This window comes from Macrotis lagotis, chromosome 1, assembly GCF_037893015.1.
Source record: "Macrotis lagotis isolate mMagLag1 chromosome 1, bilby.v1.9.chrom.fasta, whole genome shotgun sequence".
Lineage (NCBI taxonomy): Eukaryota > Metazoa > Chordata > Mammalia > Peramelemorphia > Peramelidae > Macrotis > Macrotis lagotis.
Window position 1 is genome coordinate 536,634,532 of NC_133658.1, and position 25,899 is coordinate 536,660,430.

General features: G+C 34.1%; 1 protein-coding gene across 1 annotated transcript in view; it reads left to right on the forward strand.

Annotated features, from left to right (window-relative positions):
* Positions 1–17,889, forward strand: part of KLHL15 (kelch like family member 15) — a 59,814-nt gene extending 41,925 nt beyond the window's left edge. Inside the window, exon 3 of the mRNA XM_074214239.1 lies at positions 9,868–17,889. Within this exon, the coding sequence (XP_074070340.1) occupies positions 9,868–10,977 (1,110 nt within the window). The 3' untranslated portion in view covers positions 10,978–17,889. The remainder of the gene's footprint in view (positions 1–9,867) is intronic.
* Positions 17,890–25,899: the final 8,010 nt, after the last annotated feature.

Below are 25,899 nucleotides of genomic sequence, written 5' to 3' on the forward strand. Positions count from 1 at the left end.
CTTTCAATTTTCTGTTTTCCTTCTTGTCTTGGCTACTTTGGTTTTAGCTGAGCAAAATCTTTTTAATGTAATTGAAATTGCATAGTGCTCTCTTTCTCTCGGTAATGTATTCATAAATTGTTCTCCTGTCCATAAGTCTGATAGGTAATATGTTCCACCTTCTAATTTGCTTATGCTATCTCCCTGTGTATATTAGTCAAATGGATATGTCAGTGGATATAAATCCATTTTGACCTTATTGTGGTAAATGGTATAAGGTATTGGTCTATGCCCAGTTTCTGCCTGACTGCTTTACAGTCCTAACAATTTTTATCAAATAATGAATTATTTTCCCATTTACATTTGTCCAACATAAGGTTATCATAATCATTTGCTATTGTGTATTGTTTACTCTGTTCCCGTGATCTGCCTTTCTGTTTCTTTGTTAGTACCTGAGTTTTATAAATTACTTCCTTATAGTATAGTTTAAGATCTGGTACTGCTTAAACCTCTTTCCTTTACAATTTTTTTTTCAGTAATTCTTTTTTAGTATTTTTGATTTTTTTATTCTTCCAACTAATTATTATTCTTTATAGCTCAATAAAATATTTTTTGTTAATTTAATTGTGTTGACATTGAATAAATTAGGTAAAATTTGACTGCCTGCTCATGAAGTTATTTCTCCAATTATTTAGATCTGACTGTTAAAAAAAAAGCATTTTTATAATTATGTTCATGTACTGTCTGGGTTTGTTTTGGTAGGGATACTCCCAGGTGTTTGTATGTTGTCTACAATTTTTAAATGTATTATCTCTTAATGTATCTTCTTGAAGAGTTTTTGGTAGTGATTTATAGAAATGCTGAAGATTTATGTGGGTTTATTTCATATCCTTCTACTTTGCTAAAATTCTTGATTTTTTTTTCCTATAACATTTTAGTCGATTCTAGGATTTTCGAAGTATATCATGAGTGTTGTTATTAAGCTTTTTCTGTATCTATTGATTTTGTTAATTTTGTTATTGATATAATGAATTATCTTAATAGTTTTCCTTATGTTAAACTATCCCTGCATATAAATCCCACTGTTACAATGTATAATCTTTGTAATACAATGGTACCTCCATACTTGTCATTAATTTGTTTCAGAACTCTTGATAAGCGATGAAACTCACAAGTAGGGAATTAATTTTTTCCATAAGAATTAATGGAATTAGCAATAATTCGTGAAAGTTATTTTACTGGGCTAATATTAAGTAATGAAGTTGTTATGTAATATAAAACCTTAAAACTAAATAGACATGGATGAAAAAGCAATTACGTAAAAATAAAACAAAATTTAACTTTACCTATATTGAGAGGAGTTCTTGGCATAATGGGTTGTTGTTTATCCTTCACTCTTCCTCTTGGACCATGACATCAGAGAGGTGATGCCATCCATGACTTGCAATTGAATTGTGTTGAAATGTGGGGGTGCTGTGCAAAGTCATCAGCCTCACTTTCTCCTTTGGAGAGGGTCTTGGCCTTTTAAAACTAAGGTCTTTCCCAAGTCACAGTTTGACTGAGGCTAAATAAGAGAGAAGTTAGTGTAAGTAAAAGAGAGATAAAGGGGCCTAGAGACCAAGAATAGCCACTTTTGCATAGTCAAAAAAAAATTACACTGGGAGGGCTTCCCAGTGATTAAGGCTGGCAGGTAAGTGTGAAGCAAAGAATAGCCTTGTTCATAGTCCAAAAAAAAAAAAATCAATTTGGGAAGGGAAGCCCTCAGGGCTTCTGGCCTGTACTGAAACAGATGTATTTACTTTTACTCTAAACTAATCTAGACCCAAACTATGAGCAAGTGAGTTTAGCCTGGGGTTCTCAGCACTGTTCCTAGAGATGAGAGAAGGATGCCATGGGGAAAGCAAGAAATGAATGAGGAAGCTGATTCATACAAGTTCTAGCAAGTGCCATGAGTCTCAAGAAAGCATGGAATGTTGAAACATTTTTTCCTCATCAAAATGTGATGAGTAAAGAAGGGGGGGGGGTTGAAGATTTATTTAAGTCAAAGAGTATCGAGGTACTACTGTATATTGTTGTAGTGTCCTAGTTAGTATTTTATTAGGATCTTTGCATTCATTAATCTTTAATGTTTTTGTTTTTCCAGATCTAGGTGTCAGTATCATATTTGTTTCAGAAAAAGAGTTTGGTAGGGCTCCTTTGACTATTATTCCGAATAATTTATTTAATATTGGAATTAGTTGCTCTTAAAATGGTTGGTAGAATTCACTTATAAACGCACCTGATCCTAATGTTTTTCCCTTTGAAACCTTGTTTTTGGCTCGTTTAATTTCTTTTTCTAAAATAGGTTCATTTAGAGCTATTTCCTCTTCTGTTTATTTAAGCAGTTTATATTTTTGTAAGTATTTTATTATTCACTTAAATTGTTAAATTTATTGGCATATATACAACTGAACAAAATTATTCTTTATAATTCCTTTGATTTCATTTTTATTATTCACCTTTTCATTTTTAATACTAGTAATTTGGTTTCTTCTCTTTTTGAAAATCATATTAACCAGTGGTTCATCTTTTTACAGGTTTTTTTCATAAACTCAATTCCTTATTTTTATTACTATTTCAGTGGTTTTTCTACATTTAATTTTATTAGTCTCACCTTTAATTTTTAAGATTTCTAATTTGGTATTAGGGTTTTTTTTTAGTTTTTTAGTTTTTCTAAATTGTACACCCATTTCATTGGAGGGCTCTTTTTCCATTTTATAGTAGCATTTCGATATAATTTTTTCTCTGATTGAGTACTGCTTTTGTTGAATCCCATACCTTTTGATATGTTGTCTCATTGTCATTCTCTGAAATGAAATTATTGTTTCTATGATCTATTCTTTTATCCACTCATTCTTTAAGATTGGGTTGTTTATTTTCCAATTAGTTTTTTTTATTTTTTTAGGTTTTTGCAAGGCAAATGGGGTTAAGTGGCTTGCCCAAGGCCACACAGCTAGGTAATTATTAAGTGTTTGAGGCCAGATTTGAACCCAGGTACTCCTGACTCCAGGGCTGGTGCTTTATCCACTGTGCCACCTAGCTGCCCCTCCAATTAATTTTTAATCCGTGTTTTCATTGTCTCTTAATGAATATAATTTTTTAATGGTCTGACAATGGTGTATTTAATATTTCTGCTTTCCTGCATTTGACTATAAGAGTTTATGTCCTAATTTTTTAAAGGTGCAATGTACCACAGAGAAAAAGGTGTATTCCTTTGAATTCATATTAAGTTCTCTGCAGATATCTATCATATCTAGCTTATCTAAGAGTCTAATCACCTCATTAACTTCCCTTTTTTTTTTTTTGGTGGAAGGATGAAATCCCACCCTTAAAGTATTATTATTTATTAACACCTTTAATTCATTTACTTTTCCTTTAACAATTTAACTGCTATAGCATTTGGTGCATATAGGTTTAGTATTTATATTGTTTAATTTTCTATTGTACCTTTTATCAGAATATAGTTTCCCTGTTTAATCTCTTTTAATTAAATCTAATTTAGCTTTAACTTTGAAATCATAATTGCCACCCTTGCTTTTTTTCCCTCTCTGTTGAAGCACAATAGATTCTGCTTCAGCCTTTTCTTTTAACTTTGTATGTATCTCTCTCTGTAAACATTTGCTATTTGTTTTTGTTTTATGGGTGAGTTGATCCCATTCACATTCAAAGTTATAATTATCAGTTGGGTATTTCCCTCCATCCTATTTTTTCTTTATATTATCCTTCTCAACTTCTTTTTTACCTTATCTCTCTGATTTGCTTCTAACTGCCCCTCCCTAAAGAATTCCTTCTGTAGTCTCTTCCCTTACCCTCCTATTTGTCAATTTGCCCACCCTTGTAAGAATCCTTCCCTTATCCTCTCCCACTTTCCTATTTCTTTTAAATACATAACCTTCCAAAAGTCCCTCCCTGTCCCCCTTGCCCTCTTATTTCTTTGTGAATTTAGAAGACATTTATACCCTTCTAGATGTCTATTATTTCCTCTTTAATCCAGTTCCAGCACCACCAGCTAACCACCCCTACCTGCTTTCACAGTAACAGTTGTCCCATTCACACCTTGTTTTTATGAGATCCTTACTCCATTTTACCTCTCCCTGCCCAATTTTATTTTCAAAATCATCCCATTATACGGTACTCAAACCAAGCCTTCTCTCTATGCATGCTCTTTTAAATTACCCACAAAACGATATCATTTTTGACACACATATATAATAAATATATATTAATATCTGTTTATATCTTGACAACAATTTCCCATATAAGAAGTAAACAATATGATTTTATTGAGTAACCTTATATTTGGCCTTTAATGTTTACCATATGTTTCTTTCTCCTAGATTTCATATATATAATATAATTTTCCATTGAGTTCTGGTCTTTTTGTCACAAATACCAGAAAGTCAATTTTTTTTTTAAAATTCAGGATTTATACTAAGCTTTGCTGGGTAAATTTTCTTGGTTGCGAATCCAGCTCCTTTGCTCTTCCAAATAAAATATTCCAAACCCTTAAGACTTAATGTAGAAGCTGCTGGATCTTGTGTTATCCTCATTGGGGGATAGGATTTAAAATTGGGGTTCACCCCCCCATTGCTTAACAAGAGAGCTTTGAAACTTGGATATGATGTTCCTGTGAGTTTTCATTTTGGAATTTCTTTCAGGTGGTGATCATTATATTTTTTCTATTTCTATTTTACTCTCATTCTAGAACTTCTGAGCAATTTCCCTCTGTGATTATTTGTAATTATGGAATTAGACCTTTTTTTTAAATAATAACTTTCAGGTAGTCTAATAGTTCTTATATTGTCTCCCCTCAATTTGTTCTTCAGATCAGTTGACTATCAATGAGATGGTTTACCTACTCTTCTATTTTTTCATTCTTTTGATTTTATTTTATTATTTCTTGGTAATCTTATAATATCATTCATTTCCCTTTGACCAGTTCTGGTTTTTCTTTTTTTTTTAGTTTTTGGATCACTTTTTCCATTTGGTTGACTTTTCATAATTTTCTTGAATTGCTCTTATTTTTCTTCAGCCTCTCTTAATTGCTTTTTAAATTTCTTTTTAAGTACTTCCAAGGATTTTTTGGACTTGTGACCATTGTCATGTTTCTTTGAAGTAGGAGAAGCTTTTTTAACTAAATTATTTTCTTCTGAATATATACTGAGATCTCCTTATTCCCCCTAGAGCTATCTACAGTCAGATTCTTTCTCCATTAGTTTACTTATTACTATAATTATTTTTTTGCAGGATATTATAGTCATGTTTTAGTCCAAAGTTGTAGGGGGTAATGGCTCAGGCTTTTCTCAAATACCCTTCCTTGGATACTTCTTTCTGTCCCTGAACCAAGTCAGGGTCCCTAGCTATGCCATCAATGCAAACACTCTTGCTTCCTTGCAGCCCTTCTGTAACTGCAAACTTCAGCTCACCCCTCTGCCCTTGGGCAGATGCTCACAGCCCACAGAGGCCCCTGCCCTCACAGGGCATGAGATTGCTTCTCCTTGCTCACAGCTGCAGCCTAAGTGTGATCATCATAAACTGGATCTGGCAGTCTGCAACAGAGGGTCCCCTGTTATTCCCTTCTGTACTCTTTCTCCTTTTTTTTTTCTGACTTGCCCAGGTTCGACACACAGCTAGGCAATTGTTGTGTCTGAGGTCGGATTTGAACTCAGATCCTCCTGATTCCAGGGCCCATGTTCTATCCACTGTGCCACCTAGCTGCCCCCTTAACTCTCCTCTCTGACCCCAGCACTAACCTTGAGGTGGAAGTTCCTGAAGCTCAAGTCTGACCCAACTGTCCCCAGGTTTGTTTGTTGTTTCTGAGGAGTCTCCTGGAAGTATTGACATTTCAAGTAAGCCAATTCTCTGCCCTTTGGAGATAAGGTTTTTCCTGAGGGTCTCCTAAGTTTTTTTTAGGACAACTGCTTTATCCCAACTTTTAATTATTTCTGCTGCTGAAAGTTCACTTATTTAAGGTTATGGTTTATGTTGTTTGCAGGCGAAATTTGGAGAATCCAGTATTTCTTGTCTTCTGCCATCTTCAGTCTTTTTCTTTTAAGATCATCAAATCATAATAAAATTCAATCCCAGGCTTTCCATCTTATTTGACATCTAAGATTTCGGATAGAATGTAAATCTGTCCCCATTTGTCATATAAAATTTTTTTCTTTTTTACTTTTGTGTTTATATTTCAAAATTTCTACTCATCCCTAGTCTTTTAATGAGGAATACTTGTAAGTTCTTCATTTCATTAACGATACTTTTTTCCCTTTTTGGAGGATGATGCTTAGTTTTGTTGGATAAATTATTCATTATTAATCTGTATCTTATCTTTTAGAATGTTATTTCTTGTTTCCCTTTGTTTATAGTGTTACATTTTGTGAACCTGACTGTTTTCTTGGTTATTATTTGGTCTTTTATGTCTTAATTTGGGGTTTTCTTTTTATTTTATTTTTAAAGAAAGATTTTACTTGGAATTTTACAGTTTTTCCCCTTTTCTTGCTTCACTCCTCCCATCCCTGACAGAAGGCAGTCTGTTAGCCTTTACGTTGTTTCCAGGTATACATTGATCCAACTTGAATGTGATGAGAGAGAAATCATGTCCTTAAGGAAGAAAAATAAAATGTAAGAGATAGCAAAATTACATAATAAAATAGTGGGGGTTTTTTCTAAATTGAAAGTAATAGTCTTTGGTCTTTGTTCATACTCCACAATTCTTTCTCTGGATACAGATTATATTCTCCACAGATAGCCCAAAATTGCCCCTGATTGTTGCACTGATAGAATGAGCAAGTCCATCAAGGTTGATCATCGCCCCCATGTTGCTGTTAGGGTGTACAGTGTTTTTCTGGTTCTGCTCATCTCACTCAGCATCAGTTCATGCAAATCCTGCCATGCTTCCCTGAATTCCCACCCCTCCTGGCTTCTAATAGAACAATAGTGTTCCATGACATACATATACCACAATTTGTTAAGCCATTCTTCAATTAAAGGACATTCACTTAATTTCCAATTCTTTTCCACCACAAGCAGAGTTGTTATGAATATTTTTGTACAAGTGATGTTTTTACCCTTTTTCATCATCTCTTCAGGGTATAGACCCAGTAGTGGTATTGCTGGATCAAAGGGTATGCACATTTTTGTTGCCCTTTGGGCAGAATTCCAAATTTCTCTCCAGAAAGGTTGGATGAGTTCACAGCTCCGCCAACAATGTAATAGTGTCCCAGATTTCCCACAACCCTTCCAACATTGGTCATTGTCCTTTCTGGTGATATTGACCATTCTGAGAGGTGTGAGGTGGTACCTCAGAGAAGTTTTAATTTTCATTTCTCTAATTAATGATTTAGAGCAATTTTTCATATGATGATGGATTGCTTTGATCTCCTCATCTGTAAATTGCCTTTGCCTATCTTTTGACCATTTGTCAAATGGGGAATAGCTTTTTTTTAAATTTGACTCAGTTCTCTGTATATTTTAGAAATAGTCCTTTGTCAAAATACTAGTTGTAAAAATTGTTTCCCAATTTACTACATTTCTTTGATCATGTTACAGTGGTTTTATCTGTGCAAAAGCTTTTTAATTTATATCTAGTTTATTTTTAATGATGTTCCCCATCTCTTCCTTGGTCATAAACTGCTTCCCTTTCCATAGATCTGACAGGTATACTACTCCTTGATCTTCTAGTTTGCTTATAATGTTTTTTTGTGTCTAAATCCTGTAATCCATTTTGATCTTATCTTAGTGTATAGGGTGTGAGGTATTGGTCTAATCTAAGTTTCTTCCATACTAACTCATTTAGGGTTTTCTTGACAAAGATATTGGTATGGTTTGTTATTTCCTTCTCCAGCTTATTTTGCAGATGAGTAAACTGAGGAAAACAGGATTAAGTTACTTGTCTAGGGTCACACACACAGCTATTAAGTGTCTGAAGCCAGATTTGAGATGAGGTCTTCCTGGTTCTAGCCCTGATGCTCTATCCTATATGCCTCCTAGCTCCTTCAGATTCCTTGATATTTTATCTCTTTCTTTCTGGTTTGCAGTATTTTCTTTTACCTTTGAATTTTGATTTGGAATTCCTGGGAGTTTTCATTTTGAAGTCTCAAGAAAGGTTAAATGGATTCTTGTTTCATCTTTTCACTTTGTACTTCTGATTGCAGTTGGATAGTTTTCTCTCATGATTTCTTGAAATGTGAGATCCTAGGCTCTTTTTGATCATGATTTTTAGGTAAACCAGTGAAATTGATCTTCATTTTGATGTTTTCTAGGTCATTTGTTTAAAACATCTTTTTCTTTCATTTTTTTTTGCAGTCTTTTCACATTGTTTTAATATTACTTTTTAATCTCATAGAGGCATTATTCTTTGGTTCATTCTGATTTTCAGGTTTTTGTTCCTTGGAGGTTTTGTACCTCTTGTGCCAAACTTTGTTCTATAGTTCTCATTGTTTTTGCTTTTCTTTGCCCTGTTCTTATGTCATTTTCAATACCATTTTAAGTTCATTTTAGTAAACTCTTGCATCATTTCCTCTCTGAATTCTGATTTGTGGGACAACTTGCATTTTTCTATGAGCCTTTAGTTATTCTCTTTTGCTTGTTTTTATGGTAGCATCCCTGATGTTTTTGTTAGAATTTTTCATTTCCTCAATCTTCTCTAAATAGGCCAGTGTTTGGTGTCCATCATGGAATTCTTGGGGTTGAATTTGTGATCTTGGTCTTCCTGAGAGATTCTCACTCTGCTGTTCTGGGTACCATGGACTGTACAAAACCTACTCAGGGATCTTGGTACTGAGTCCATGCTCTTATTCCTTTCAAGGGCCTAGACTGCTCTTTTGGACTCAAAGCTGAATCTGTGGTCAAGCTGGATCCTATGAACATCTCAGCCTACCTGGCTTACACCAAGTGCAGCAGAGACAGTTAAGACTAGGTTTGGATTCAGGACAACTTGGAATCAAGTCCTGCCTCTGACATGTACTGTATTACCATGGGCAAGTCACTTAATCACTCATTGCTCCAGGCAACTTTGTAAGATTATAAGTTGCCAACAAGTTATCAGTTTGCATCCTTGCAAGGAGTTTCCACACTAGGACTTCCTTCATGAAATAACATTTCTGTATCCTTGCCCCCTAAAAATAATAATAAAACCAAAGAAAAGGAAATTGAGCCTAGTATTGTTACTCTAAAGATAGTCCCTTAAATCTATTTAGCAAAAGTCTAAAAATTTTAAATTTACATATTTTTCTACATTTCTAAGATGTTGATTTTACATTGTCAATTAGTTGAATAGGTAAGGTATGGAATAGAGTGCTGGACTTCAAGAAAGAAAGATCAGTGTTCAAATCTTGCTCCAGACTCTAACCAGCTATGTGATTCTGGACAAGTCACTTAACTTTTCCTAGCTCCAGTTTCCTCATTTATAAAATAGGGGAAGTAGCATCTATTTCACAGGGCTATTGTGAAGATCAAATGACATAATATATGAAAATCACTTTGTGAACCTTAAAATACTATGCAAATATTAGCTGTTGTAATTACCATCATTATCTGCCAAATTAGGGCATCATTCTATCTAATAACATCACTTGAAAGGTGAGAAGCCAGTCAATTTTTTTTGTTATTTTTAATAACCCTGGAAAAAAAGGCATGGCAGCATGAAATGTGTAGTTATACCATCTCTAAAATATTAGTGTTTATACATTTTATAAGCAATTAAAATATCTAGCCTTAGATGCTTTTTTAAAAATAAAATGAAAAAATGAACCCAAAAGGATCTAGAAATAATTCCAGTGGCCTTTGATCATTTTGATTATCATCAGTGCCTTTTCTTTTGGTTAAAATTAATTTTTAATGTGTCCTTAGGTTAAGACATCAGAATTTTATAGATATTCTCGGCAGCTACGACATGAAGTTGACCAAGCACTGAATTACTTTCATAGTGTTCACCAGCAGCCTTTGATGGAAATGAAATCCAGCCGCATCCGTTCTGCCAAACCCCAGACTGCAGTATTCAGAGGAATGATAGGACATAGCATGGTAAATAGTAAAATTCTTCTTTTACACAAACCACGGGTCTGGTGGGAGCTGGAGGGTCCACAAGTACCTCTACGACCAGACTGCCTTGCCATCGTGAATAACTTTGTGTTCTTGTTAGGCGGGGAAGAACTGGGGCCAGATGGTGAATTCCATGCTTCCTCCAAAGTGTTCAGGTATGACCCAAGACAAAATACATGGCTAAGAATGGCAGATATGTCTGTACCACGTTCAGAATTTGCAGTTGGTGTTATTGGTAGGTACATCTATGCTGTGGCTGGAAGAACAAGAGATGAGACATTTTATTCAACAGAGCGTTATGACATCACTGAAGACAAATGGGAATTTGTGGATCCTTATCCAGTCAACAAATATGGACATGAAGGGACAGTGCTTAGTAACAAGTTGTTCATCACTGGTGGAATTACCTCATCTTCCACTTCCAAACAAGTGTGTGTATTTGATCCTAGTAAAGAAGGGACTGTGGAACACCGAACAAGAAGAACTCAAGTAGTTACTAATTGTTGGGAGAATAAGTGCAAAATGAATTATGCGAGATGCTTTCACAAAATGATTTCTTACAATGGTAAGCTTTATGTGTTTGGTGGTGTCTGTGTGATCTTAAGGGCCTCTTTTGAGTCACAAGGATGTCCTTCCACAGAAGTTTATGACCCAGACACTGATCAGTGGACTATCTTGGCATCAATGCCGATTGGTAGAAGTGGTCATGGTGTAGCTGTATTGGACAAACAAATAATGGTTCTTGGAGGCCTTTGCTATAATGGTCATTACAGTGATTCTATTCTCACATTTGATCCAGAAGAAAATAAATGGAAAGAAGATGAGTACCCTCGGATGCCCTGTAAACTCGATGGTTTACAAGTATGCAGCCTTCATTTTCCTGAATATGTATTAGAGCATGTTAGACGTTGCAGCTAAAAATGTACATCTTCTCCTTGAAAGAAAGCAAAGCGTAGTATTTAAGGCTCTTAAGTACTTGTTGGTGTTGTAGTAGTTATTAAATGCATAAAAGAAACAGGGAATGCACCTCACCAGTTTTACTAGCAATGCCATTGTTAGGGTATTGTAAAATTTTCTTTTCTTCTTGCATTTTTCCCCCTTTTCAGTGACCTCATGAGCTCATGCAGTCAGTTCATTCTAGAAAATAGCAGTTAACTCTTATAGCCTCTGGAAGCAGTTGAATAGAATGATCCACTTGTCTGGAAAATTGATTTAATATCTTAAAAAACATTTTTAAAGTGTCAAGGTTGGACTTGGTAGTCTTCCAGAAGAAGATCTACCTTCAAGTGTCATTCAAAGTGATTTCGGTCATTTCTTCTATCTAAAGTCTTTTGGATTGCTCATTATGTCAATGTTTCACTTTTGGTTTTGTCATACAAACAGCTTAAAACTAACTTTTTGCATGGCTTTTGTATAGTAGTCTGCTGAAAATGAAAAGATATAAATTTTCTACTAAATTAACAACTTTTTATACCCAAAACACTATTTCTATGCTGCCTTCTATTGTCTGCATTGTGTTTGTAAGTGAATAAAATATATGCACATGTGAATACATAATAAAATCTATATACGGTGCATCTTTTGTGTGGTTAGGATCTTACATTTTTAATTAGTGCACAAATTGTCAGTCATACTTGTTGAGTTTTTAGATGTAGTAACATCTTTTCATGTATTAATATTAAAAAAATTTAAAGTAACTGGAGGCCTCATTTGGTATCAGAGTATCCTATCTTTGGTATTTACTGATTGATTCAGTAACATTTGAACTCTTTATATTCATGATACATATATAAACTCATGGAAATTAAGATTTTATATTTATTTAAAAGTAAATAGTAAGGTGTAAACCACATCAATATTTGTCTTTCACTTTTGAATATGTTTCTCTTTTTTAGTACTTTGAATGTCATTCTACTTGTAGTGAGAACTGGATATGTCTAAGCCCTAATTCTGCAGAGTGCAAGCACTTTTTACCACTCTGGAGGTGGTTATACTCTACTGTATGTAATTGAGATTCAGTAGTGGTATTATTTATAGTTTGTCTTTGAATCTAATAATAATTTACAGGTATCATCTAAGGGTATTGGATTAAGAAAATGAGAAACATAAATTTTAAAACAGGCCATATTTATCATTTCTTTACTAAGAGAGAAGTAATAAAAGTCAGTAGGTATTGTCTTTACCCTCATGCCCTTTTCTTCCCTTTAGAAGATTTTTGATGATATCGCATTCATAATTAAAATACCTTACAAAACAAGTTTAACTTCCATTTCCTCTTCCTCTCTTCCCCCCCACTTTCACATCTGCCAGAGTGGGGCTATGTACTTCTGTTATTAAGCATAAACTAACAGCCCTCAGAGATTTAGAACTTATTCTAATTGCAGTCATTAGGAATAAATTTATCAGACTAATAATTACATCCTTAAACTTTTCTTATGAAATTTACCAGCTTATTTTTTCCTTCCAAAATGGTATGGGTGATCAAACCCTTATCTCTTCTGTCTTTTGTACTAAGGTACCATAGATCATGAGGATTCATAAACCCAAAGTGATCAAGAACAAGTTTTTAAAAATTTATTTATTAAGAAGGGTGCTTTAGGACTAAATGTACCTATTAATTACATAAAGTCAAATAAAATTGTTTTGTTGAGTATAACATGGGAAATTTATTTCCTGTGGCATGCCATGTTCAGATTGGTGTCATTTTTCTCATCCTCTAATTTGCCTTCAGTAAACCATTATCTGCACTGGCAAGTGTAAGCTGTAAGACAATTGTGCAATATTACATTGCTGTTAAGTAAATTTTCTAGTTTTATACAAGTTTTGACTGCAACCATTACTGAAAGGTGAAAGAATTTCCAAAGAAGAAACTTCACGGTGACTTTTCACCCCAACTCAATATAGATTATACTGTGAAGATACCAGAATTGTGAGTTATAATAAACAATAAGGTAAATGAATAGGTATATACATTAACCTTTAATTTGAGAAGTTATTGTTAATCTGCTTAAAAGACAAAACATTTCATTAAAGTAATCTTTTATAATTCTAACAACAATAATGTCTATGGTGGAGCAAGAGGTAATTTGGAATTTTTCATCTGAGGGAATAATTTACAAAGAAATTTTAGTTTTAGGTTATGATTGATGATTTCTTTTCAGATCCTAGGAAATAAACTGATCATTGCTTTTCCAGGATTACACAAGAGCCTTCATCTTTTAAAAAATAGAAAAGTATATGGCATCTTAATATTTACTAAAATTTTACTCTTTACTCTTTTAATTAAATTTTGTGAGTAGACTGTCTTGGTAAGGTGTTATTTGTTTTTTTTTTTTCCCCTCTAAAACTACTAAATGCTTTTCTTCCTAGCAAAAAACAAACTGAGAAGAGTTTCTTCTTTTCTCCTCTTGATGTCTTTCCTTCATCTTTAAGTTTTTGCAAGTGTTTCATCTTATTATAGATGAAGAAAACAAGGACAAATTGATACACATTTTATTCTGGTGCCTCCATCCAGGGTTTTTCTAACTAGTTGTATTTTTGTTCTACTTATGTTGTTTTCCTGCTTAACTATGACTTGATAGCCATTGTTAGGAAGAGATCTGAGAACAGTCAAGTTCATATGCTTGATATTTTATATTAAAGGTAATAATGCCAAGATTAAAGTTTATTTAAAAAGTCTGTGAAATCCTAACTTGAACAATGGAGTTCAGTCTCATGAAAGTCCTTTCTAAACTGATGTTAATCAGTTTTGAGCATTAAAGAATAATTGATGTTTGCTTGGGTTCTGAATGTATAACGTCCTAGAGAGAACTTAAGCTATGTATATTTATATTTGTAATGGAGATTATTTTAAATCCACAGCTAACTTACATTCCCTTATAAAATTGTGATTTAATTGTAGAGATTTATTTTTGTTAAACTATAGGAATGGTTTTCATAAGAATTTTTTTCAAATTTATTTTACTATATGTTTTTCCCCTGGAACCATTTGTGCATTTTTTTTTATCAATATGTGTTATGCCTATGCTCAAAACAGTGTTTTTTAAAAGTTCAGATAAGAGATCCAAAAGTATACAGTATCACTGTTATGATCTTTTTACATACTTAATGTAAGTAAATTTTTAAAATTTGACAAGAATAGGTCATTTTTATTTGACTTTCTTTATTATACAATTTGTTTCCCTGTACTTATTCAGTCTTCCTTTTCATGGTAGTATAAGTTCTGATCCTAGTTTGCTTTAAAAAAAAATCTTGTAGTATAACCTTTTCATAAAATCCAAAGCTCTCACACTGAAGCTTTTGTTTTTAAAGTTGTGATTAGGAAAAATGCTACTGGTTTTTAAAAACAGAATATTATTTTTTCCTGAGTCAATTTTCTATTCCTTCAATATGCCCTGTACTTTGCTAGGGTTAAGGTAATAATTTGTGAAATTTTGACTGAGCCCTTCTCTAATCCTCTTTAAACTTGTACCTTCTGAAGCCTCATTCTAGAAAGCATGCTGTCCTGATGTTAAAAGGCACACTTATCTAAGTGTGTCAAGTAATAAAGTAAGAAACAGATGGAAAGGTTTGTCTTATGTGAAATTAAGCTTTAGAATGTTTTATAATGAATTATTTGAGATAGTCTCCTAGAAATGGTAAATATTCAATGGGCTCTTCATTTTTATATATGTATATGTGGTGTTAGGTCATAACATTTCAGTTTGTATAAGCTATCAAAATTTTTTGGAGAATCTAATTTGAAAGTCTCAACTAAAAAAAATAGCAACATGGGCCAAAATATAAATTCCATATCATTGAGAAATATTTGGCAGTCAGCAATGAAAATGTATTGCTCATGGCAGCTTTCTTAGGTCATTTAGCATAACCATACATTTTAAATCTTGTTTGCACATATAACCATTTTTAAGGATCATGAGCTTGATTGTGTCTTTAGATTCAACTTGATTTGAAGGATGGGACCCCGCCCCCCCAAAAAAAGAAATGAAAGAACTTCACCTTAAACAAAAAAGTACAGAAATTTAGTCTCAAACAACCAATAGAATTAAATGTTAAGTAAGAGTAGAGTGAAGAAATAGATAATCTCATGGAAGTCCATTATCCTAACAATATTTTAATATAACTTAACTGCTAATAATATAAGCTATAATAACAATGAGAAAATTCCATTTTTTTTTTACTTTTTAGTTTTGTTTCCTATTTTATCCACTTTTGGAAATAATTATCATAGTGAAGAATTTTATTAATTTTAATTAACAGTATGCCAGTAAGAGATGGGTATTTGCTTTCTAAAAGAATGTTTCCAATAAGGTAATTGGAGAAGTTATTTTCTACTTAGCCTGTATGCACCATGGCTCTTGGGCATACATTATCTATAGAAATATTTTGAGCTTTTATGTACATTTTGGGCTAGTAGTCTTAACAGCAACCCCAGGGTTGTTATAAAATTCTTAGAATAATTTAAGGTTTGCCTTTTATAACTGTTTTGAAAAGCCTTTACATTTTTGTCAGGTAATTTTCCCAAACTGTGGATACAATCTGTTCAGACATATATGTATATGTTATCCATTCTGTTTTTAAATTGAAAAAAAATGTAAAAAGTGTGTATAAAGAAAATTGTAAATAAAATATTTTTAATCTTTAAGACTTAGTCTTTGTCCTTTTTTTAAAACTAAACTTATATACCCTTACTTTCAGAGTCCCCATGTGAAATTACTAATTTCTTAATATCACATATTGATTTATGTTCAACAGAGAGTAGGAAGATTTCCAAATATATCTTCAACCTTTACTTATTTAATATGATTTTCAGTAGGTATATTCATGAAGTTTTGCCAAACAGCATTTGAATATTTGAAATATCAACTTTTATAGACTTTAATTTTGTTGATAAATTTTAGTTTATGGAAACTAAAAATCTATACCTAAGTTGATAGCCTATTTTGACTCATAACTCTTGAAGACATTCGTAACATTTTGGATTTACACAGGCAAAAATATCTGCCTCCTCATGAGTGCCCCTGAAACACCACCTTGAAACTAATTAATCTACTACCTGGAAGTTTCACTTCAGTACCAGTATGGCAAAATACTATATTTTTTGACTGCTTAGCCATAATATTACATTGTTTTTCAGATGATAAATCCTTTATTTAGGTAGGTAGATTTTGTGCTTTTAAGTTATCAGTATAGTTTTGTATTTTGTGACTTGTATTTTTGTGACTTTTAACTTTCTAAGTCTCATTTCCTTAATCTGTGTGGCTTACAGCTCTTAACATTCTATCTTTGTAAAACAGTGCTCTAGACCCTGTGGGTTATAATGGAACTATAAGCATGGTCCTTGTCTCTTCTGAAGGAACTTCCACTCTAGCTGATGAGTCTGGATAAATTTCCTAACTAAATTTGACTGCTGTCTTTTTCTAAAGAAAAAAATTGTAAGCATAACAGTAGTTGAAATTTTAAACATGATCTCACTTGATCCTCGTACAAATTGAGAGAGAAATAAGACAAGTACTATTATTTCTATTTTGCACTGGTGATACTGAAGCTCAAAGAAATTCTGACTTGCCCAATTTCTCAGAGGTAGTATCAGATTCAAGGTCTGATCCCAATTCTTTTCTAACTACTCCAAGTCTAGTATTGTTTCAACTATACCAAAATGGATTTTTACACCCATGTAATTTGTAATATAAATACCTTTAACTGAATTTAAATCAAGCACTATATGACTATAGTACCTAAGATTATTGAATATTATTCAAATCAGTAATTACAATATAGATTACAGTTACCTCTGTGGTATTTTTTCCCCAAAATATTGTGCAACATGATCTGTATGAAATTTGGAAAGAGAATAGGAGATAAATTTATCATATAAGTATTCAAAAAGAAAAGACTATTGTCTGAGCAATGAACTAGATATTCCTCCAAGACTCGAACACTTGAAAAAGGTATTCATTTAAAGACTGTTCCAAATTTCTTTCCTGAAAACTGCCACACTACTCTTAAATCTATATATCCCTTCCCCTGTCTCTCTCTCTCTCTTGAACTTCAAATCTACACAAAATGCCTTTTGATCATCACAAATTTGAAGCCTTGTGCAGGCATTTAAAACTCAACAGACCAAAAACTCATTATTGCTGCTCCCCAAAATGGGACCACTAGTCAGTCACCCAGGCTTTAATCTTGACTTCATCCTTGACTTTTCCCTTTTCCCTTACCATACTTAAGGGCAGCTAGATGACTCAGTAAATAGAGTGCCGGACCAGAATCAGGAAGACTCATCCTCTTGAGTTCAAACCCAACCTCAGACACTTAACTAGCTGTGTGACTCTGGTCACACCACTTAACCCTGTTTGCCTCTATTTCCTCATCTCTAAAATGAGCTAGAGGAGGAAATGGCAAACCACTCTAATATCTTTGCCAAGAAAACCCCAAATGGGCTCATGAAGAATCAGACATGACTGAACAGTGATACACCCCACTTATCCAATCAGTTGTTAAATGTTTCTGCCTACATTGCTGTCATTGCTATCTTTTTCTCTTACCCATATAGCCACAGCTTTACTTCATGTACTTGTGCCTAATTTACATTTTCCCATGTGTAGAATTCACTCTTCTTCCCTATACTTCTTAGGATTCTTATGTTGATTCAGTATTTAGCTCCTGTGTACTTTCTACTTGAAGCTATTCCTGATGTTCTCTCCCTAACTCCAGCTGTTAATATATTTCTCAACAAAATTACTTGTATGACATAATATTTATAAAGTACTTTACATAGTGTCTGACACATAGGTGTTAGATAAAAATATTCCCTCCCCCCCTTGTATCTTTTAACTATGTTTCTATATGTATATATATATATATATATATATATATATATATATATATATATGTTTTCTCCTTAACAGAATGTAACTCCTTGAGGGAAGGAGCTTTCACTTTTGTCTTTGTATCTCTACCCCCTAGCATGATGATGTGTGGCGCAATGTAGTTAATAAATACTTGTTGACTGATTAAATAGGAAACATCGACTTAGAATTTTTATCTTTAATCATACATGGATCAGAAGCATGCTGTCATAGACTAGAAGGGACCTCATTTCATAGCTCAGAAAATTGAGACCCAAGGAGAGTCATTTGCCAGAGGTTAGATGGGTAACTGAACAGATCTGGGATTAAAACCTAGGTACTCTGACTCCAAATCAAGTAGTATTGCTCCCACACCACAGTTGTGGAAGTTTAACACATTCCAAAACCAATTATTTGAAAAGAATCGCTGAATTTGAGCATTAGAAGGGATCTCAGAAGCTATTTATTTCAACATATCTTTGAAAGAAATCACCGTCATCATATACCTGACAAGAGATCATATCTTGAACAGAACCTGGAGACAGGAAGATCTGAATTCAAATCCTACCTTAGTTATTATCCATTTGATCCCAGGCAAGTTGCTGAACTTCTCCGCACCTCAGTTTCCTCCTCTGTAAATGAGGGCTTTGGATTCAATCACCTTTAAATATCTTCTTCAAATTTTAAATATATAATATTATCATAGAAAAATTTCCAGTGAAGGAGAGCTCACTACTTCTCAAAGCATTCTACTTAACAATTCTCACTGTTAGGAAGTTTTCCCTGATGTGAAGCCTTACTTTGCCTCTGCACTAAGATGTGAAAATTTAGAGACATTTCCACTCCAGATGTTCACATGGACTATTGGTGTCCAATCTGTGGTAGAGCCTTCTGAGCATATGTTGGTCTGAGCAACCGCAGTTGGACACACTGGACTTTGACCCCAACAGAGTGATGCCATTTTCTTCCTCTTCAAGAAGGAAAGACAACAAACCAATCAGTTACCCCCTGATTTGTCCTCTGAGGCCAAACAAATCAAGTTTAATCCTTCCTCCATGTGACAACCCTTCAAATCCTCGAAGATAATCTGGTTTACCATCCCCAGTTCCATCAAAAGATTTTCATATGTCATGAAACTAAGGTCTTTCACCATGTTGATTGTCCTTTGAATGCTCTCTTGACTTCTCAATGTATTTAAACTGTGGTACCCAGAATTGAACACAATAATGCCTCTGTGCTTTGACTAGGATAGAGAGATGCATCTCCAGGTAGCTCAAAGTGGCATTAATCTTTTTTGTCTACTCAGCACTCTTCTAGCTCATGTTGAGCTTTCAGTCTACTAAAACTACTTTCTAATTATTGTGCCTCTCATTCTGTATTTGTCAAACTGATCTTTTGAATCCAAATGTAAAATTCTACATTTTTCCCCTATTAAATACAATCTACTCCTACCCTTCCCCCATCCTCATTGAAAAAAGAGAAAAAATTCTTGAAAGAAATGTGTCCAAACAATATATGTCTCACTCCATACCTTGAACCTATTGCCCTTCTGTCATGAGGTGGTTAGCATGCTTCACTTCTCTGGAATCAGGATTATCAGTTTTAAATCAGAGTTCTTATCTCTTTGGTGTTTTTAGAGTATTGACAAAGGAAGACAAATCAATAGCTGATGACTCAGAGAACTCTGATTTCCAGTAGAGCATGGAACCACAGCAACATATTCCTGAATGGTTTAAAAGAGAAATAAGAATTTTTGAAAACAGAATTTATAACTTGCACAGCAGAAATAATTGGTAGGATAGAAAAACTTTAATCCATGATGGCAAATTTCACCAAAGAAATACAATAATTTATTGGGAATGCAGAGACATAGAAATGAAGGACAATCTTAGAAAAGAACAAAATGCATTAACATTAAAGCATAAATCTCCAAATAAGCAAAACATTGATCTTTTTTTGATAGAAATTTAATTTTTCATATATATATATATATATATATATATATATACGCAATGGAAATTTTTCAACATTCATCCATTTGCAAATTTAGAAGTTCCACATTTTCCTACCACCCCTCCCTTCCCTCCCCTTTCCCATGGCAGTGAACAGTATGGTAAAAGTTGTACATGGGTATTCATTTTTGACATATATTAGTCATGCTGTGAAAGAGGAATTAGAACTAAAAGGAAAGAGAAAACCAAGAGAAAGGAATCAAAACATAAAAAGTTTTTTTAAAAGTGAATATGATATGCATTCAGACTCCATAGCTTTTTTCTCTGGATGTAGATAGCATTGTCCATAGCACATCTCTCAGGGTTATCCTTGATTTCTGAACTGCTAAGAGGAACTGTATCCATATAGTTGATCATCTCACAATATTGTAAAACAACTTTTTAAAAATTGTATTTAAGGCAATGGGGTTGTGACTTGGCCAAGGTCACATAGTTAAGCAATTATTGTGTCTGGATTTGAACTCAGGTTTCCCGATTCCAGGGCCGGTGCTCTACCCACTGAGACACCTAGCTGCCCCCTAAATATATAGATTTTTAGAAAGAGAATGAGTAGAGCCAACTTAAAGATTATAGATATCCTCGAAGATACCTGTGCCTAGAAAAAATACACAAAAACTGAAAATAAAAAATGAAGTATTAATTGAAAGAAACCACAGATTTCTTCAATAACAGCTGTTAAAATATGAACATAAACTCCAGAACACATAATGGTTATACAACTGAGAGAAAGCCTTCAAATATAAAAAGAAAGACAGAATAGTCTCATGCAATTCAAATTTCCTATCAATCAAAACTCATAGGAGAGAATGGAATAACATTCTGAAGCCCAAAGAAATTCAAGATATAGCCCATTGTGGCCTACCTTGTAAATTTGAACCTAGCTCTAAATGAAGAGATGGCTGCACAATTAAAAAAAGAGGCATATGAAGGGATGGCTAGGTGGTGCAGTGGATAGAGCACCGGCCCTGGAATCAGGAGTACCTGAGTTCAAATCTGGCCTCAAACACTTAATTACCTAGCTGTGTGGCCTTGGGCAAGTAATTTAATCCCATTGCCTTGCAAAAAAAAATTTAAAAAAGAGGCATATGAAACATTCATTGAATTTAATTTTTTCCTACTGCCACCTCATTGTCAGCTCCCTCAGTAAGAATTGGAATCAAATGTTCAACAAACTGCTTTTTGTGCTTTACTTTGTGCTTCCCTGGGAGAAGGCAAGGGGTTGAGCTGGGCCTCTTCCAACTGTCCTAAATCAATGACTTTCATCTGAGCCATCATAAAGCAACTTCCCCCTCTTACTGCCAGTCTGGTCTTCTAGCTTAAAATGTGGAGAACCTCTGGTGCAAAGAACAATTCCCTTTGACTTTAGGCTTTTTATTTCCTACTGCCCCACTTCTTTGAGGGAAATGGAAAAGGAAAGTTGACAGAAAATAGAATGCCTTTTTACTGCTACTCAGTTTCCATAATTGGGGTGCTCTTTTCCTCCCTAATCTTTAGCCTCCAAATAAGATTAGTGAAGCAGTGTCTCCCACCCGACCATCTCACTGTGTGCTTTCTGTCTCATTGCATTTGCCTCCAGTGTGATCTCCAGGCTCCTTTGGGAAAAGAAGTGATGGCTTCCACTCAAGGTGTAAGAATGTTCAACTTAGCTCCTCAGATTTCCCATAGCTTCCTCTTCCCTATTCTCTCACAGCTGAGATCCTTGCGTCATTTTTTCAGCCATTCATTGAGTTCCCTTTCCCCTCTTTTTTTTAACCTATCACCCACATGCCTTCTGTTACTATCTCCTTCAACTTTATCTCAAATGAAGATGTGACTTTACTCCTTACCTAAACTAATCCATGCAACTCAAGCAATCCCATTTCATCCCATTACCTCCAAGCAGACTGCCCCTTTGTCCTTCCTGTTCTATCATTTATTTTCAATCTCTCCCTATCTATGGGTTCATTCTATCATTTACAAACATACCAACCAGGTCTCTCCCCACCCCCATCCTGAAAGAACTTCCTGTATCTTCTGCTCTTTGTGGCTAAATTCCTTGAAAGAGCTGTCTATTGAAGATGTCCCCACTCCCTCTATTTGACTTATGACTTTATCATATTACCAAAACTACTCTCTCCAAAGTTACCAGTGATGTCCATCTCCTGCGCCTCTCTGCAGCCACTGTTGATCACTCCTTGATATTATCTTCTCTCTAGGCTTTTGGGATGACACTCTTCTGATTCTCCTCCAATTTGACAGCTCCTTTTCAGGATTCTTTTCTGGCTTCTCCTCCAGATCATGCCCTTTAACCATAGGGAACCCCAAGGTTCTGTCCTGGGCCCCCCTTCTTTTCTCCTTCCATACTACTTCACAGGTTATCTCATCAGCTTCCATAGATTTATTTATCTTTGAGCTGAGGATTCTCAAGTCTTATCTGTCCTGCTACAACTTCTCTTTTGACTTCCAATCTTGCTTATTCAATTGCCTTTTAGACATCTCAAATGGACATCATAAACTCAACAATTCAGAACTCAACTCATCTTCTTTCCCCATAAATTTCCCTCCTGCCTTTCAATCTGTTGCCAAGGAATGTAATTTTTTACCTTTGCAACACTTCTCAAATATGTCCCCTTCTCTCTTTGAATACTACCCCCACTCTAGTGCAGGCCCTCATCATTTCATGTCCAGACTATTCTACTAGCTGGTGGGTCAAGACTCTTCCCAGTACAAACCTCTCTTTATCCAGCCACCAAAGTCATTTTCCTAAAGTGTAAGTCTGACTATGTCACCTCCCTACTCTTTAAACTACTCTGGCTCCTTATCACCTTCAGGATCAAATAAAAATGCTCTGTTGTTTTAATAAGCTAGCCTCACCATATAATCTGGCTTCCAGTCTCCTTAAACCTTCCTCGTTTCCTTTACTTAAAGGTTTTTTTTGTTTGTTTTATTTTTGTGAGGCAGTGGAATTAAGTGACTTGTCTTTGCTCACACAGCTACTAAGTGTCATGTGTCTGAAGACTGATTTGAATTCAGGTCCTCCTGTCTCCAGGTCTGGTGCTCTTATAGTCTGCCCCACTAACTGCCCAGGAACCTGGAACTCCTTGCTGTTCCACAAACAACACATTCCATCTCTGCTCTGGGTATTTCTCCTGGTTGTTCTTAATGTCTGGAATGCTGTCCCTCCTACTGGGCTTCTCTCGTTTTCTTTTGTTTTAAAAAAAAGTTATTTATTTATTTTGAATACAATTTCCCCCCCTAATTTAGCTTCTCTCTCTCCACCTCTTCACAGAAGGCAGTCTGTTAGTCTTTACATTGTTTCTATGGCATACATTGATCTAAGTTGAATGTGACAAGAGAGAAATCATATCCTTAAAAGAAGAAAAAGTATAAGAGCAAAATTATATAATAAGAATGTTTTTTTTTAAATTAAAGGTAATAGTCTTTGGTCTTTGTTCAAACTCCACAATTCATGGTATTCTCTGTTGCAGATTCCCCAAAATTGTCCCTGATGCACTGATGGAAAGAGCAAGTCCATTAAGGTTGATCATCACTTCCATGTTGCTGTTAGGATGTACCATGTTCTTCTTGTTCTGCTCATCTCACTCAGCATCAGTTCATGCAAATCCTTCCAGATTTCCTTGAATTCCCATCCTTCCTGGTTTCTAATAGAACAATAGTGTTCCATCAAATGCATATACCACAGTTTATTAAGCCATTCCCCAATTGATGGACATCCCCTTATTTCCAATTCTTTGCCACCACAAACAGCTATGAATATTTTTGTACAAGTGATGCTTTTACCCTTTTTCAGGGGTATCAACCCAGTAGTGGCTGGATCAAAGGATATGCACATTTTTGTTGCCCTTTTCTAGTTTTCTTTTAAGTCCCAATTAAAATCTCATATTCTATGAGAAGTCTTTCCTAACTCTTCTTAATTCTAAGTTTCTTACCTCACTTAATTACTTCTTTTATCCCTTATATAGCTTTTTTGTACATATTTATTGGTTTATTTTCATTTTCACCCTCATTAGATTTTGAGCTCCTTGAGGCCAGGTATTGTCTTTTCCTTCTTTTTGTATCTCAGTACTTAGCACATAGCAGTTAACTTAATTAATGTTTAATGATTGACTGACTAACCAAATCCAGTCTCTGATAACATTTTTTTCTTTTATAGCTTATGATTTTTATTTCTGAATAAACATTTAAAAAAAATTAATCCCTTCCATTAGATCCTTCCCCACCATTGTCACTTAAAAAAAATTAAAGCCCTCAATATATAGGTGCATAGTCTAGTAGAAAAAAATTTCCCCCTTAACCTTGCCTCAAGCTGTTTGTGAGTCATATATTTCATCCTCATTCTTTTGGGTTAGTGGTTTATAATTTTGTTAACCAGAGTTCCGATATTTTTTTAAAAATTGTTTTTCTCTATTATTGCATAATTTTTTAATATTTCTGCTAATTTTACTCTATATAACTTGATTGAGATCTCCTGTGTTTCCTTTGAAATTGACAATTTCATTATTTTTTATTTCACAATATTTATTACAAACACACAGTATAATTTGTTTAGCTATTTCCCTTAATTTCCATATTTTGGCTACCAAGAAAATAAATGTTATTTTTTTCATATAATTATTTTTCTTCTTTGTTTGATTTCTTTGGATTATTGACCTAATATCAGTGGGTCAAAGTCATTCAGGGTTTGATAAATTTGTGGATGGACCTAATTTCAAATTGCTTTCCAGAATGTTTGTACTAACTGATAACTCTACCAACCATTCGCTAGCATCCCTATTTTACCACAGCCCCTCCAATTTTTTATTTTTCTCTGTTGCCTGTTAGATAGGTATGAGGTTGAACTTCAAATCTACTTCAGTTTCCATTTCTCTATTAATATTTGAGAAATTTTTTTCATAAGTTAATAATTGTTAATAATTAGCTTTTGAAAACTTGCCTGTTCTTTAACCATTTGTTTCCTGGAGAACAATTCTTAATCTGATAGATTTGAATCAATTCCTTTATTTTATTTACTTATTTATTTTTAGGTTTTTGCAAGGCAAATGGGGTTAAGTGGCTTGCCCAAGGCCACACAGCTAGGTAATTATTAAGTGTCTGAGATCCGGATTTGAACCCAGGTACTCCTGACTCCAGGGCCGGTGCTTTATCCACTGCACCACCTAGCCACCCCAGATTTGAATCAATTCCTTATGTATTTTGGACTTGAAATATTTATAATAAGAATTTATTGCAAGGATTTTTTTCATTATTTTCCTTCTGATTTTTGTCACATTAATTTGTGCAAAAACTTTTAAAATTTAATATAATTAAAATTGTCTATTTGATCTTATCAGATACTTGCTGTTATTTGCATCAACTTTTCCCCTATTCTTAGATCCAGAAGGTAACCTTGATACTTTAATTAGTTGATATTTGCAATTTGCTTTAGTTGGTGTAAATTTTTATATCTTAGTCACATCCATCTGGAATCTGGAATTTATATTTGTGAAAGGTATGAGCTATCGATCTAAAACTTTTTTGCCAGACTACTGTACAGATTTCCAATCAGTTTTTATGAAATATTGAATCCTTTCACTTGTAACTGGGGTAGTTGGGTTATCAAACACTTATTCTACTATGTTCATTTATTTTTATATTGCACTCACAACTGCACTTGCTTTTTCTCTCTTATTCTCTGAAATACCAAATAATTATACTGATTACTGCTATGTGGCATAGTTTGAAGCCTGGTACTGATATACTATTCTTTTCCTTGCCACTTTTTTCATTATTATAAGATTACTGACCTTTTTGTTCCTCAATATCTATTTGTTATTTTTTCTGGATTTAAAATTTTTTATTTATTTATGGTAATGGAGTTAAGTGACTTGCCCAAGGTCACACAGCTAGGAAATTATTAATTATCTGAGGCTGGATTTGAGCTCAGATACTCCTGACTCCAGGGCAGGTGCTCTATCCACTGTACCACCTAGCTGCCCCAT